This window comes from Gossypium raimondii, unplaced genomic scaffold, assembly GCF_025698545.1.
Source record: "Gossypium raimondii isolate GPD5lz unplaced genomic scaffold, ASM2569854v1 Contig00065, whole genome shotgun sequence".
NCBI classification, from domain to species: Eukaryota; Viridiplantae; Streptophyta; class Magnoliopsida; order Malvales; family Malvaceae; genus Gossypium; species Gossypium raimondii.
This window is the reverse complement of record NW_026291224.1, coordinates 1-15,661: the sequence shown is the minus strand read 5'-3', so window position 1 is coordinate 15,661 and position 15,661 is coordinate 1. Positions and strand designations below refer to the sequence as shown.

The 15,661-nt window shown below is 32.7% G+C and overlaps 1 protein-coding gene and 2 pseudogenes across 1 annotated transcript; all 3 read left to right on the top strand.

Moving 5' to 3' along the window:
- Nucleotides 1-1,091: 1,091 nt before the first annotated feature.
- On the top strand, nt 1,092-2,863 carry LOC128036880 (disease resistance protein RPP2B-like). Its single transcript, XM_052627280.1, has 2 exons — nt 1,092-2,064; nt 2,156-2,863. Exons 1-2 carry the CDS (start codon nt 1,519-1,521, stop codon nt 2,861-2,863), a joined length of 1,254 nt encoding a protein of 417 aa, XP_052483240.1. The 5' UTR covers nt 1,092-1,518.
- Nucleotides 2,864-5,832: 2,969 nt separating this feature from the next.
- On the top strand, nt 5,833-10,965 carry LOC105801373 (disease resistance protein RUN1-like; annotated as a pseudogene).
- Nucleotides 10,966-11,933: 968 nt separating this feature from the next.
- LOC128036879 (L-type lectin-domain containing receptor kinase V.9-like) lies at nt 11,934-14,006 on the top strand (annotated as a pseudogene).
- The last annotated feature ends 1,655 nt before the right edge of the window (nt 14,007-15,661 follow it).

Genomic DNA, 15,661 nt, shown 5'->3' with positions numbered 1-15,661 from the left:
AATAATTATTATTTTAAATATGATAAAAAAACTATAACAAAACTTTTGACATTCAATATTTCAATGTTTAATTATGAAATTTATCTAGCAACATATTTACTTTTTCAAAAGAGAAATGTATGTATTTTTGAAATATTAATGGTATATTTTTTGTGAAAATTAATGCTATATATTTAATGTACTAAAAGTGTATATCAACAAATTAAATTATAACATGTCATCAAAATTTTTTAATGAAAATGGTTTTTTAATTATGTGTCATTGTTTGGTTCATTAACTTGTAAATTATGCATTGTTTGGACCAAATATAAATCAACATATTAATTCAATTTTTAGGATTAGGTAATTTAACATTGGATGTGATTGTTAGATATAAGTATCTCTTTAATATGGGTATATTCAAAAAAATTTAAAATTATTTTTTCACGTATTTAAAAGGTTCTTAAAGGATCATATCTTAATACCCATATACGAATGTGCATTAGATATAAGTATTGGATACGAGTACTTAAAAACAATATCGATGCAACATTTCTTTTAGATATTGAATGCTTTTGTATATTTTGAAGCTCATTTTGTTTTGCTCATGGACATTAGGGAATCGAACAAGATGCTCAATTTGAGTGTGGATAGCTTCTTGAAGATGAAAAACTGAGATTGCTCAAAGTGCTTTGCCTTTCAAATTGTGATGATCTTAAATATCTTTCTAATGAATTACGATTTTTAGATTGGACAGATACCCTTTAAGATACTTGCCTTCAAGCTTTCAACCGAACAACCTTATTGGCTTCTTTTACCATATAGTCACATTCAACAACTATGGAAGGAAATAGAGTAAGAATTTACTCATCTTATCCTTGTGTTTTAGCTTATTTTAATATAAATTATTAAAATTTGATTAAGGTAAAACAAAAAAAAAAAAGCAAAAATGAGCATTATTATGTTTTCTCATTTATTTCTAATTTATTATGGTCTTCAACAGCCCTTGTTTAACATGAAAATAATGAACCTCAGAGGGTCTCAAAACCTGATCAAGACACCAGACTTCACAACAGCATCAAATCTTGAAGTTTTGATTTTGGAAGGTTGTACCAAATTAGTGGATGTTCATCCATCAATCCGGATGCTTAAGAGCCTTAAACTTTTGAATTTAAGAGATTGCAAAAGTCTTACGACTCTTCCAACCAAAATCGGAATGGAATCTCTAGAAACATTAATTCTTTCGGGTTGCTCAAGTCTTGTAAGGTTTCCGGAGATTGATGGGAAAATGGAACGTTTAAAACTCTAAATCTTTCCGGTTGTTATAGAGTGGAAAATTTATCGGAGAATTTGCAGCAAGCAAAGTTTTTGGAAGAGCTCGACTTGAGTGAAACAGCCATAACAGAACCACCATCCTTCATTTTTCAATTTAAAAATCCTAAAGTTCTGTCTTTCAATGGGCGCAAGGGACCATCATATAAGTTACTACCAAATTTGCCTTCTCTTTTCAAGGTAATCCAAGGAAGAAGGACGAATCCCATGGCTCGGATGTTGCCTTTGTTGTCATGTTTGAGTTCTTTAAGAGAGCTAAAACTAAAGGACTGCAATCTTTGTGAAGGAGATATTCCACGTGATCTTTCTAGTCTATCCTGTTTGGAAGAACTTGATCTTAGTGGTAACAATTTCATCAGCATACCTGCATCTCTTACTCGACTCTCCAAGCTTGAAGAGCTTAGATTGTCAAATTGCAACATGTGCACTCTTGGTGAAGCAGATATTCATGGTCTATCCTCTTTGAAACGACTTTTTCTTGACGGTAACAATTTCATCACCGTTCCTTCGGCTCTGACTCAACTTTCCAAGCTTAAATTGCTTGCATTATCAAATTGCATGAAGCTTAACTCGTTGCCTGAGCTACCAACAAGTATAGAAGATGGGTGGCTAGATAGTTGTTCTTCACTTGAAGTAGTTGCAAGTCCATCAAAAGTATGCAATTTAGTGTGTTGTGGTGACATTAGTGCCATTAACTGCTTCAAATTGGCTGAGAAAATCAATGTATTAACACTGCTGAAAGAACATATTAAGGTCGATTAATCTATTTTTTTCTCCCTTACAAAATCTCATACTTGAGAATATATGGTTTTAGTTACCAAACGACTTGTGTTTTATTTTGCAGGCACTTCCAAAATCAAGAAAATTTTTTGATGATGGCTTCTTTGATATTATGATGCCCGGAAGTGAAATTCCAGAATGGTTTAGCCAACAAAAAAGTGACTCTTCAATTAAGATACCACTTCGGAAAGATAGTGAATGGATTGGAGTTGCTTGTTGCTGCATTTTTGTCAGTAATGATGCTTCAGGGAATAAGGCGTCTATCGGCATTGATGGATCTATTTTTCGAGGTAGAAATTGTCGACCAATTGATTGGAGAAACCAGTGGGTAGGTCGATACTTTCACAAGCCCATAATGAAAGATCACCTTTTTCTTCGTTATTTTCCGCGTGATAAATATGGTGACTGTGAAACCAATAATTTATGGACAACAGATTGCTTAGATCAAATATGCGATGAGCTTGAGTTGTCTTTCAATACCGGATTTGGACCAAATTACCGTTGTGTTAAGGTGAAGAAGTGTGGTGTTAGAATAGTGTATGAGAAAGATTTGGAAGAAATGAAAGAGTTGCAGTGCCATACCACTCAATCTTCTCCAAATTTTGAACACATCCACCAACACTCTGCTCACAACCATGGATCAGTAGGTAGCACTTCTCACATAAAACGGAAACGTAATATCTATGAGGAAACGGAGGAAGAAGAGCCGCAACCAAAACGGATGCAAAATTTTTTCAATTTTGTAATGGGCCAATCAAGAAAGAAGCATTAACTGTGGTAAACTACTTAACCAACTTTGTCCTATTAATTTTTTTTACACATCTTGTATTTCATTTAAACAATTATTCTAGACTTGTTTTGCATATGAGATATGATCCTTCCATTATATGCCAAAACATTTTAAAAATTTTATTCATATTCATATTCAACGTCTACATATCTCAAATGTTGATAACATTGTTTTTTATACCATTTAAAATTTTAGTCACTTAATTCATTCCTTTTACATAATCGAAATGTGTATATTTTGATTGGTTTCATCTTTTTTTTATTAAAATTTTATTTTCATTATATATATATATTCACTTACATTTATATTTTATTTATAGGTTGAAGATGAGGTAAATTAAAACAAAATTGTGAGACAAAAATAAAGACGAAGCAAGTAATGATAAAATGAAAACCCTTTAATAAGGATCAATCATAATTTCAACTGAGTTAAAAATTATTTTATTTTTATTGGAGACCAACATATATTTAATCAGTCAAAACTGTTTTTATGTATTACTGAGCTTAGTGGAAGAAAATGATGGGAAAATGAAATACAGATGCGATCCTAAGCAACAAATACAGCTTTGCATGAGAACCTAATCCCATCACCAAACTATTTTAAGTGCTTGGAACTTGAAAATGAGAGCTCTTGTTTATCCTGCTCTATCTCCTGCGACTAATGTAAAGAGTTACAACAATGCATACACAAACAAAACGAATATGGCGGCCTTCAGCTTCATCAATACACTAAATACGCCTAGGTGATCAAGATGGAGGCTATACTTAAGATGTTGCTCATTGAAGCTGATTAACTGAAAGGAAGGAAAAAACAAAAGAAGTGCAAGAATTGTCAGCTCTTTGAGTCAATTTAATAAAGGAAAAGATCAGGCAAGAAAATGATCCATTACCAGCAGTGGATTGTTAGCTTGAAGACACTGGTTGTCCACCATAACCTCTTTTCCATCTGACCTGTCAAAATGTGACAAACAAAATTTATCATCGACAACATGAACTTCAAGAAAGTGCAGCGTAAGTTTGAGGACTCTCAGAGACTTCAACAACAGAATCACATCTAAGATCAGCAAGCTAAAAATTTTAGTTATCTAGCAGTTCATGTCCTAAATTACTTGCTATGTAAGGGGCCATAAGTGATAGCATCATCAATTTCTGGGAAATAAAATCCTAGGGAATGAAACAAAAAACTGTTATTTGAAGGTAGAAAGAATATTCCGAAAGCCAAAAAGAAATGTCTATATCAGGTCATACATACTCAATCAGCACATAGTGCTTATGAAGTGTAGGACATTCTCCCAAATCGAGAACTAAAGAAAAACATGATGATTTCTAAGAAACTACATCCAAAAACATGTGCAAACATGATAGTTACAACATAAAAGAGTACATAAAATGCCCCAACAACCACCGAAACTCTAAAGAGCGACATGAAAGTACATTAAGTGCTCATACATCGCAACATGATAAGTTGATAACTTTGACATTTCGTGTATCAACTCTTTGATTCCTGAAATTAGGCAGATTAATACTTTTATCCTTAATCCCTTACTCTTTTATTTTATTTATTCATCTATATATCTTTGATTAGTTTGATTTTCGTGGAAAAGAATTATTGGAATTTGGAATCCAGGTCGCTGGTTCTGGAAGTAATTGAGCTTGTGCAAATCCCAAATGTTTAAGATATTTGAGAAATTTGAGTGTCTTTTGTCTACTCTCACCTTCTTGGAGTCTTCCCGGGAACAACATCTATAACCCCGAATTTCCACACCTACTCCCTTTCATTTCGAAAACTAATGTTTTTAATTATTGTCTTTCATTGTCAAGTACATAAAATACAAACCGTCCAACATTTTTAACTCTCACCTTCATGGAAAGAACATATCACCCGGCCCTCTTCTATTTTTCATATGTTTTTCCTCATATATTCATTCTTTTCTGATTTTGAGCACCAGATTGAAATATCCTTCGCCTTTCATACATCCTCATGTTATCGTTACCTTCAACTTCTTCCTCCATTTCTAGAAAAAAAAAATGATGTTTTCTTGAGTTAAATCGGATTTGTAGTCGAATTGGATAGGTTATTAGTTTGGTGGTCCAATGATTTAAAATTATTAAAATTTAAAAAGTTAAAATAGAGTTTCGATTCATTTAGTTTTTAACAGGTTGAATCAGTTCAGTATCAATTTTCAATCTAATCAATTCAAAATCACTCATCGAACTAATTCTTTGTCGGCTCTTGATCTAATCGATCGTTCAATCCGATTCAAGCAAGACTGAATCAATAGATAAAAGATGAGAATAATTCTTAACAACAACCTGCAAACTATGAGATTAATTATATCTCAAATTGATCCAACATAAAACAGATAACATACTTACTTTGTCGGCCCTAATTTCCACCCCTATGCTCATATACTTGCTTTTCTAGTTTCTTTGTGGGTATTGGACGATATATTTTCTGATTTTTAACACCAGATTGAGATATCCTTCTCCTTTCATACATCCTCATGTTGTCGTTACCTTCAACTTCTTCCTCCATTTCTAAAAAGAAATATGATGTTTTCTTGAGTTTTAGAGGTGAAGATACTCGCAACAACTTCACAGATCATGTTTATGATGCTACAACTAATAGAAAAGTCAACAATATTAATTATGTCTAACTAATAACATTATAAAATATGATGAGTTAAATTAGGTTAGAAATTAAATCTTAAATTTAGGCCTAATAAAAAAACTAGAATTGAAATTCTAACATTTTCTTATAATGTAAAGAAAAAAAATCCTGTACATTAAATTAATAAATTGAATTCGTACATAAAATATTATGATAGTGAGTAAATATAAGTTATTTGAGTCTGCACCTAATGAACATTTTAAATGCTTCAATAATTCTTTACAAACCGTCCAACTTTTTAATTATTACTTAATTTCCACTTTGCCAACTCTCACCTTCTTGGATACTTCTTGGCAAGAACATCCATTGCTCATCTTTTGACCCCTAATTTCCGCCCCTATGCTCATATACTTACTTTTTCTAGTTTCTTTGTGGGTATCGGGCGATCTATTTTCTGATTTTGAACACCAGATTGAGATATCCATCTCCTTTCATACATCCTCATGTTGTCGTTACCGTCAACTTCTTCCTCCATTTCTAGAAAGAAATATGATGTTTTCTTGAGTTTTAGAGGTGAAGATACTCGCAACAACTTCACGGATCATCTTTATGATGCTCTAAAGAGGAGTGGGATCGTCACCTTCAGAGATGATCCAAAGCTGGAGGCTGGTGAAGAGATCGCACCTGAACTCTTCAATGCAATTCAGCAATCATGGTGCTCGGTAATCGTTTTTTCAAAAACCTATACCTTTTCAGGATGGTGCTTGGAGGAGCTTGCTGAGATTGTTCAACAAAAAAATGTGAACGGACATAAAGTATTTCCAATTTTCTACGATGTGGATCCATCCGATTTAAGAAAACAAAAAGGAAAAGTTGAAGAAGCCTTCGCCAAACACCAAGAGAGGTACAAGGAAGATACAGACAAGATCCAAAAGTGGCGAAATGCTTTGACTCAAGTAGCTAACATCAAAGGATGGCATTTACATAATAGGTATTTCTTTCTTTTCTTCTATATTTCCTAATTTTAATGACTAATTTTTTTTTTTATTGGATTGCATTTTTTTTATATAATTTTGTGTTTAATTGAGAATTCCCATATTTCAACTAAGGAGCAAGTTGTGTCATTTGATGCTATAACAGATCTTGCTGTCTTATTCTTGCTTTTGTTTGCTTCCAACTATATTATATTTCATTATTCACTGAACTAAAAATGAAGAAGTGCATTTGAAATATAGCATCGAAATTTAATTTCATTGTAGGCATGAATCAGAGTTTATTGGAGACATTGTTAAGAAGATATCAGCAAAATTATGTCAGACATATCCAGTTCTTCATGATGAGTTGGTTGGAATTAGTTCACGTTTGGAGCAGTTGTATTCGAAAATAAATATTGGGGAAGACGATGTCCGCATTATAGGAATTTGTGGAATGGGTGGCATCGGTAAAACAACTCTTGCAAGGGTTGTTTACACTCAAATGTCACCTCATTTTGAAGGTAAAAGCTTTCTTGCTGATATTCGAGAAGTTTCAAACAAGTGTGGACTTGTTTCTTTACAGAAACAACTTCTTTATCAAATATTGCCAAATGAATGCTTCAATTTTTTCAATGTTCATGAAGGGAATGCCATAATTAGCCGCAGGTTGTCTAGCAAAAAGTTCTTGTTGTTCTTGATGATGTTGATAATGTACAACACTTGAAATGCTTGGTTGGAAGGCGTGATTGGTTCAGTTTAGGTAGTAGGATCATTGTAACAACAAGAGATGAACATTTGCTCCGATCTTATCGAATCGATGATGTGTATAAGCCTACAACATTGAACACCAACGATGCACTAAGGCTTTTCAATTTGAAAGCTTTTGGTGGTGATACAACTACAAAAGATGATTTCAATCAACTTTCTGAACATGTTGTACATTATGTTGATGGTCTCCCTTAGCTCTTGAAGTTTTGGGTTCATTTTTGTGCGGTAGAGATATAGTTCAATGGAGAAGTGCAATCGAAAGACTTAAACAAGATTCTAACAAAGAAATTCTTAACACACTAAGAATTAGCTTTGATGGATTGGAAGAAAGGGAGAAGAATATATTTCTAGATATAGCATGCTTTTTCAATGGGGAGAAGAAAGATTTGGTAATGAAAGTATTGGATGGTTGTGAGTTTTTCCCAGATATTGGAATTGATGTTCTCATTAAGAAATCTCTCATAAAAGTCGATGATGACAACCAATATTTGTGGATGCATGCCTTGTTGCAAGAAATGGGAAGAAAAATTGTTGAAGAAAAATGTGTTAATGAACCTGGAAAACGTTGCAGATTGTGGAAGGAAAAGGATGTCCATCATGTTCTAACAAAAAAAACGGTAAACCATTCAACAAAATTTACATACAAAATTTTCTTTTATCAATATATGATGTAAATCCAAAGCTTAGTCTAATTGGTTTATATATCGATCCTTAAGTGACATTGAGTAGCTTTAAGATAATTTTCATTTGTTGATTATAAATATTAATAATGATTTGTAATATAAATGTTTAATTTTATTGAATTACTCTCATTAGAATATATTTTATTTACTATATTTCGACCAAAAGATTGCGATAATGTTGAACATGTATGTAAATTTTCAAAAGTTTTATCGTACAATTTAGAGCATTAATTTTATCTTCTTATTATCGATTCTTGATTACTTTTAGGCTACCGAAGTGATTGAAGGCATGATCATCGACAATAAAAGGTAGGAAAAGAAACATATAAATTTATCAATATGTACTCCTAGTATTGTTATTATTATTATTTTTGTGTGTAAAAAGTCCAATAAAAAACAACAACAAAAAGACCTTTTGACTTTGCTTGGTAGAGTAAACAGAAAATTGAAAGATAATACATTTCCCTTCTCACTAATATAAAATGATCATTTCTCCCCTTTTTTTTTCTTCTCACTTTTCTTCTTTACCAAGCACAATTCATCCTCATATCCCTTGACTTTTCACTCAACCAAGTACACCCTTAAAGCTTAATTTTTTTATGTTCTATTTATAAAATTTATATAGAAACACATTACTCTTTCAAAAGAAATTATAAAGAGATGTGTGTCATTGTCTTTGCTAATGTTAATGGTTTATATTTGATGTAATGAAAATCTATATCAATGAACTAGGTTATAACATGTCATTATAAGTTTTTAAAAATAAATTCAGGTCATGCCACCATTTGGTTCACTGGTAATGTATAGAACTATACATCAGTGCACCAAACATAAATCAAAATATTAGTTCTAGTTTTTTAGGCTTAGGTAATTAAAAGTCGAATATAAGTGTTAGATAAAGTATTGTCTAATATGTTAATCATATCTCAATACCATATTCAGATATGCAATAGATATAAGTGCTAGATATGGATACTTAAAAAGCAATATCGATCCAGCATGGCTTTTAGATATTGAATGTTTTTGTATATTTTGAAGCTTATTTTTGTTTTGCTCATGGTTATTAGGGAATCAAGCAAGATGCTCAATTTGAGTATCGATACCTTCTCGAAGATGAAAAATTGAGATTGCTCAAAGTGCTTTGTGTCTCAAATTGTGATGATATCAAATATCTTTCTAATGAACTACGGCTTTTAGATTGGACAGGATATCCTTTAAGATACTTGCCTTCAAGCTTTCAACCGGACAACCTTGTCGCACTTCTTTTACCATATAGTCACATTGAACAACTATGGAAGGGAAATAGAGTAAGAATTAACTCATCGTTTTAGCTTATTTTAATATAAATGATTAAACTTTGGTTAAGGTAAAGAATACAAAAATTAGCATTATTATGTTTTCTGTCTAATTATTTATTGTCTTCAACAGCCCTTGTATAAGTTGAAAATAATCAACCTCAAAGGGTCCCAAAACCTGATCAAGATACCAGACTTCACAACAGCACCAAATCTTGAAGTTTTGATTTTGGAAGGTTGTACCAAATTAGTGGATGTTCATCCATCAATCGGAGTGCTTAAGAGCCTTAAACTTTTGAATTTAAGAGATTGCAAAAGTCTTAGGAATCTTCCAACCAAAATTGGAATGGAATCTCTTGAAACATTAATTCTTTCGGGTTGCTCAAGTCTTGTAAGGTTTCCGGAGATTGATAGAAAAATGGAACATCTAAAAACTCTAGATCTTTCTGGTTGTTATAGAGTTGAAAATTTGTCAGAGAATTTGCAGCAAGCAAAGTTACGACCAAATTTGTCTTCTCTTTTCAAGGTAATCGTAGGAAGAAGGAAGAATCCCATGCCTCAGATGTTGCCTTCGCTGTTTGGTTTGAGTTCATTAAGAAAGCTAAAACTAAGGGACTGCAATCTTTGTGAAGGAGATATTCCACGTGATATTTCTAGTCTATCCTCCTTGAAACATCTTGATCTTAGTGGTAACAATTTCATCAGCATACCTGCATCTCTTACTCGGCTCTCGAAGCTTCGGTTTCTTGATTTGTCAAATTGCAACATGTGCACACTTGGTGAAGCAGATATTCATGGTCTATCCTCTTTGAGTTATCTTTATCTTACGGGTAACAATTTCATCACCATTCCTTTGGCTCTTACTCAACTTAGCAGGCTTGATTTCCTTGCATTATCAAATTGCAAGATGCTTAAATCGTTGCCAGAGCTTCTAACAAGTATAGCAGATGTGCGTATAGATGATTGCTCTTCACTTGAAGTAGTTGCAAGTCCATCAAAAGTATGCAATTTAGTGGATTCGGGTATCATTAGAGCCATTAACTGCTTCAAATTGGCTGAAAATATCGATGCATTAACACTGCTGAAAAAACATCTTAAGGTCGATTAATCTCTATTTTCTCCCTTACAAAATCTCATACTTGAGAATTTATGGTTTTAGTTACCAAACGACTTGTGTTTTATTTTGCAGGCATTCGCAAATTCAAGAAAAATGTTTGAAATTCTGATGCCCGGAAGTGAAATCCCAGAATGGTTTAGCCAACAAAGAAGTGACTCTTCAATTAAGATACCCGTCTCGAAAGATAGTCAATGGATTGGAGTTGCTTGTTGCTGCATTTTTGTCAATAATGATGCTTCAAGGGATGACGAGTCTATCGGTTGTGGAGCATTTATCTATTGTAGAAATTCTGAAGAAGCCAGTTGTAATGGATCTATTTTTCGAGGTAGAAATCCTCGAGTGATTGATGGGAGCGGCTGGTTGGTGGGTAAACGATATAACGGGCCCGTAATGAAAGATCACCTTTTTCTTCGTTATTGGTCGCGTGATAAATTATATCCATTTTCATTGGAGGATAAATATGGTCATTGTGAAACCAATAATTTATGGGCAACAGATTGCTCAGATGAAAAATGTGATGAGTTTGAGGTGTCTTTCTCAAACCCAAATGATGAAGACTATGCTAAGGTGAAGAAGTGTGGTGCTAGAATAGTGTATGAGAAAGATTTGGAAGAAATAAAAGAGTTGCAGTGACATACCACTCAATCTTCTCACATCCACCAACACTCTGCTCACAACGATGGATCAGTAGATAGCACTTCTCACATAAAACAGAAACCTAATATCTATGATGAAGCGAAGGAAGAAGGGCCGCAACCAAAACGGATGCAAAAAACTTTCAATTTTATAATGGCCAAATCAGGGAAGAAGCATTAAATGTGGTAAACTACTGATTTTGTTACAACAATTAATACAATTAATACAATTAATAATTTGATAAATTTACTAATCAAATGTTAGATTTTATTACAACAATTAATACAATTAACAATTAATAATTTGATAATTTTACTAACAATTAAATTTAATAACAATTAGTTTTAATTTTATTAAAAATAATTTTAATTTTAATTTTAATTAAAAGCGGACGGGCGGGCTCGGGCCTCATATTTTTCTTCGGCGGGCCTGGCAAAATCTCAAGCCCATATTTCGGCCCGGGCCTAATAAATGGGCTGAAATTTTGTGGGCCCGGCCCGAACCCGGCCGGCCAGGCCATGGACAGGTCAAATATATGTACACTTACATTTATATTTTATTTGTAACTTGAGACAGAAATGTGGAGAAAATGGATAGCTTTGGTAACAAAGCAGATAATAATAACATGAAAATATTTTAATGAGGATTAGATCATAATTTCAGTTGATTTAAAAATCATTTCATTTTATTTGTGATCAACTTATATGTTCAATTTACTCAATCAAAATTGTTTTATATATTTGGAAGATAAAATATAAGTCCTTACTAATATTTAAATAGGTTTAATTCCTTCTAATAAATATACCATTAAAATTTTAATCTAAAATGAAAATAAAAGATAGGAGAACATACATGTACATTTATACACGAGTATTATCGATCTTTTTTGTTAAAATGTCCAATAAAAACAATGTCAAAAACCTTTAATGCTTCATATTTCAATGTTTACATTTATGAAATTAATCTACCAATGCATTACTTCTTCAAAAATGGTATGAATGTCCTTTATATTTTCGATAACAAAATAAATTATTACAAATGTCTATTCAAATCTAAAGAATTTCATCAATTAAATGAAGACCTCATTGTTATCTAAAGTCAACTTAGCAATATAATTAACTTCTAGATTCCTTTCATGTGAAATATATTTAAATTTTCAGTGACTAATATTGTCTATCAAGTCTTGCTGAATATGTTGGACAAGTGCGGAGGAAGATGTCTTTGAGAAGGATTCTTGAATAGCTTGAATAGCTTCTTGACTCTACTTATCCAAACCCTAAACATATTCAATACAGCATCACCTTTACCAAATAATTTTTTCTGATCGTCTTAAAAGGAGAGCAAAATAACTTGTGTCCGCGACAAAACTGACTAGAACCCTCAATCTCTATTGTATTTCCTTTTTCTTGTGTGTGTAATAATGTCTTGTTTGATCATGCTTGTGTTGCTTTTCCTCCTGAACCTTGTATCTTCAGATATCAATCAGGGTCAGTTCTGTTTCGATGGTTACTTGAATGTTGATGGAGTTGCAGGCGTAGATTCAAGTGGGCTCTTTAAACTGACTAATTTTACAAGGCAAACAGAAAGTCACATCTTCTACAAGAATCCAATCCAATTCAAGAACTCCACAAATGGTAGTGTTTTCTCTTTTCCCGCCACATCCATTTTTGCAATTGTATTGAATACCCTACTTTGTCTGGCCATGGATTAGCCTTTGTAGTCTCGCCTAACAATGGAATTCCTGGAGCTCTTCCCAGCCAGTATCTTGGTCTTTTCAATCAATCAAACAACGGTAACAGATCAAATCATATTGTGGCGGTCGAGCTGGACATAATTATGAGCAGCGAATTCGATGACATAAACGACAACCATGTTGGCATCGATATCAATGGCCTAAACTCAATGGTATCTTCTCCTGCAAGGTATTTCACTGATGAGGGAAAGTTCATAAATGTCAGCCTTATAAGAGAGGATCCACTGCAAATTTGGGTTGAATACAGTGGGACTAAAAAACGACTCCACTTTTATCCTTGAATCGGGATTTGTCTCCATATATTTATGACTCTATGTATGTAGGTTTCTCATCTTCCACAGGTTCTGTTTTATCATCACACTACATATTGGCATGGAGTTTCAAGATGAATGGCTCAGCTGAGGAGCTAGACTTGTCTCACCTTCCAAAAGTTCCACGATTTGTTAATGATAATAATCGAGGAATCAAGCAATTGAAGAAGATTTTGGCTATCGCCATTTTTTTCACAGGTCTCACTTTAGTCCTCGTATTGGTTTTCAGGTTTGTGTTGATCTCAAGGAAGAAGAGATTCATGGAGATTCTGGAGGATTAGGAGGTTCAGTACGGGCCTCATAGATTCTCATATAAAGATCTATTCAAAGCAACAAAGGGTTTAAAGAAAAGGAAGTTCTAGGGAGAGGTGGATTTGGTAAGGTGCATAAGGGTGTTTTACCATCTTCCAACATACAAATTACCGTCAAAAGGATCTCTCATAATTCAAGGCAAGGTATGAGAGAATTCGTGGCTGAGATTGCAACCATCGGTCGCCTCAGACATCCGAATTTGGTTAGACTTCTCGGTTATTGCAGGCGCAAGCACGAGTTGCTTTTGGTTTATGACTGCATGCCTAATGGAAGTCTTGACAATTTTCTTTACCACCAACCTAATAGGAGCCTTAAGTGGACACAAAGGTTTAATATCATCAAGGACGTAGCGTCCGCGTTGTTCTATCTGCACCAACAGTGGGTGCAAGTCATCATTCACAGAGATATCAAGCCTGCCAATATGCTGACAGTTACATGAACGCCCGACTAGGAGATTTCGGGCTGGCAAAAACTATGCGACCTTGGAAATGATCCTCAAACCTCGCATGTAATAGGTGATGGATCCGTTCTTGACATTTATAGAAACTAGGCGAAACAATAAATTGAACCTTTTAAAAATTATAAAATGTAATATAATAAAATAAAATCATATACTAGTAATTTCATTAAATAATATCTTTTATGACATTAAGCAAATAAAATATTTTTCCAACAAAATTAAAAAATTCTTCAATCTACTCCTATGTTATCAACTACAAGAACACAAAAATCATAAATAAAAAATGGGCTCTCGAGCATTCGAGATACAAAATTATTAATGATAACACCAACACCAATGTTTTCCAAAAAATCATTCTCGATTGATAAAATTGCCAGACCATTCAACCGTTCTTGTGACATTGAGCGACCACAAGATTCATTTCTCTTATAGACCCCTTTTCAACTAAAATGTCTCTTGTTTTGTTATCAAGACTAGCTCAATTTCTAGGATCATAAATATCCAAAAGAAATTATTTGTTCTTCAACAATGCTAATATTAGGAGGAATTATTTGTTCTTCATTAAGAATAAGATTTTCAATACGGATACATTTAACACATCATTAGGTTCATTTGGGTCATTAATTTCATCATTCTCATTGATATCATTATGCAAACTTTCATTTAATTGATCCTATTTTTCATTAAAATTACTTTAAAAATTATCAATAGCATATTGTTGTGATTATTTTAACTCTTTAGCATGTTTTCTCTTTTACTTTTTTCACTTTCAGATAAATAATTTTTAGGCAACATTATATATAAAAGATAAATTAGATACTCAAGTAACACAAGAAAATAAAACAATAGTACTTGATAGAAGAATTTCAAGTTGAATATTTACTTTTACATTTGTTAATTTCAAAAGTCAAATTGAGCCACTAAAATTCTATAAATATAATTATAAAAATCAATTACAAATAAACACTGTAATTAACAATATCCAATTATTTGTGAGGAAAATACAACTTAAAAATTAAATGAGTAGCAAAAACAATTAAAATTTCAATTGTATAAAGGCATAAAGAAAAGGTATGTAGTAGTATGTTGTACTATGATTAATCAAAGAATGAATTAGGGGAGAAACTAAATATAATGATGAATTAATGACTTTATTAGTTAAAATCCAAAAATGTCATCAAATTAAGAATGAAAAGGTTACAAGAAAGAAGAGAAAGGAGGTAAAATTATACCTACAACAATGGTAGATTCGACAAACCGCGGATGAGAGGTTCTAAATCTTTCAAATATAAAATAAAATTAATAACTTTAATTTATTAATGCTAATGACGGATGAATGATATATTACTCAAATCAAATTTGGTCCTATTTAATTTGTAGAAAATTTCTCCCACTGCCATGGTTATGAGAAAATAAATAAGGTTGAATGCTAGTAACGATTGATTTTTTGAGAAAAATTAAAATTATTTTTAACTTTAAAGATAGGAGTTGAAATTTGAGAATTAGAAGAGGTTTGGAGAAGCAAATGAGTTGATGATGAAATAAGGTTGATTGGTGGGGCTATATTTTGTTGACAGGTAGGAATCAGACCATAACGAAAGATCACCTTTTTCTTCGTTATTGGTCGCGTGATAAATTATTTCCATTTTCATTGGAGGATAAATATGGTGACTGTGAGCTTGAGGTGTCTTTCTTACATCCATGTAAACCCAATGCTAAGGTGAAGTGTGGTGTCAGAATAATGTATGAGAAAGATTTGGAAGAAATAAAAGAGTTGCAGTGCCATACCACTCTATCTTCTCTAAATTTCGAACACATCCACCAACACTCTGCTCACAACCATAGATCAGTAGGTAGCACT

Bases quoted from the DNA above. Each gene is read 5' to 3' on its own strand.
- LOC128036880 (XM_052627280.1), top strand. From the start codon at position 1,519: ATGGCTCGGATGTTGCCTTTGTTGTCATGTTTGAGTTCTTTAAGAGAG. The intron at 2,065-2,155 runs GTCGATTAATCT...TTTATTTTGCAG, and splicing joins TGCTGAAAGAACATATTAAG to GCACTTCCAAAATCAAGAAA.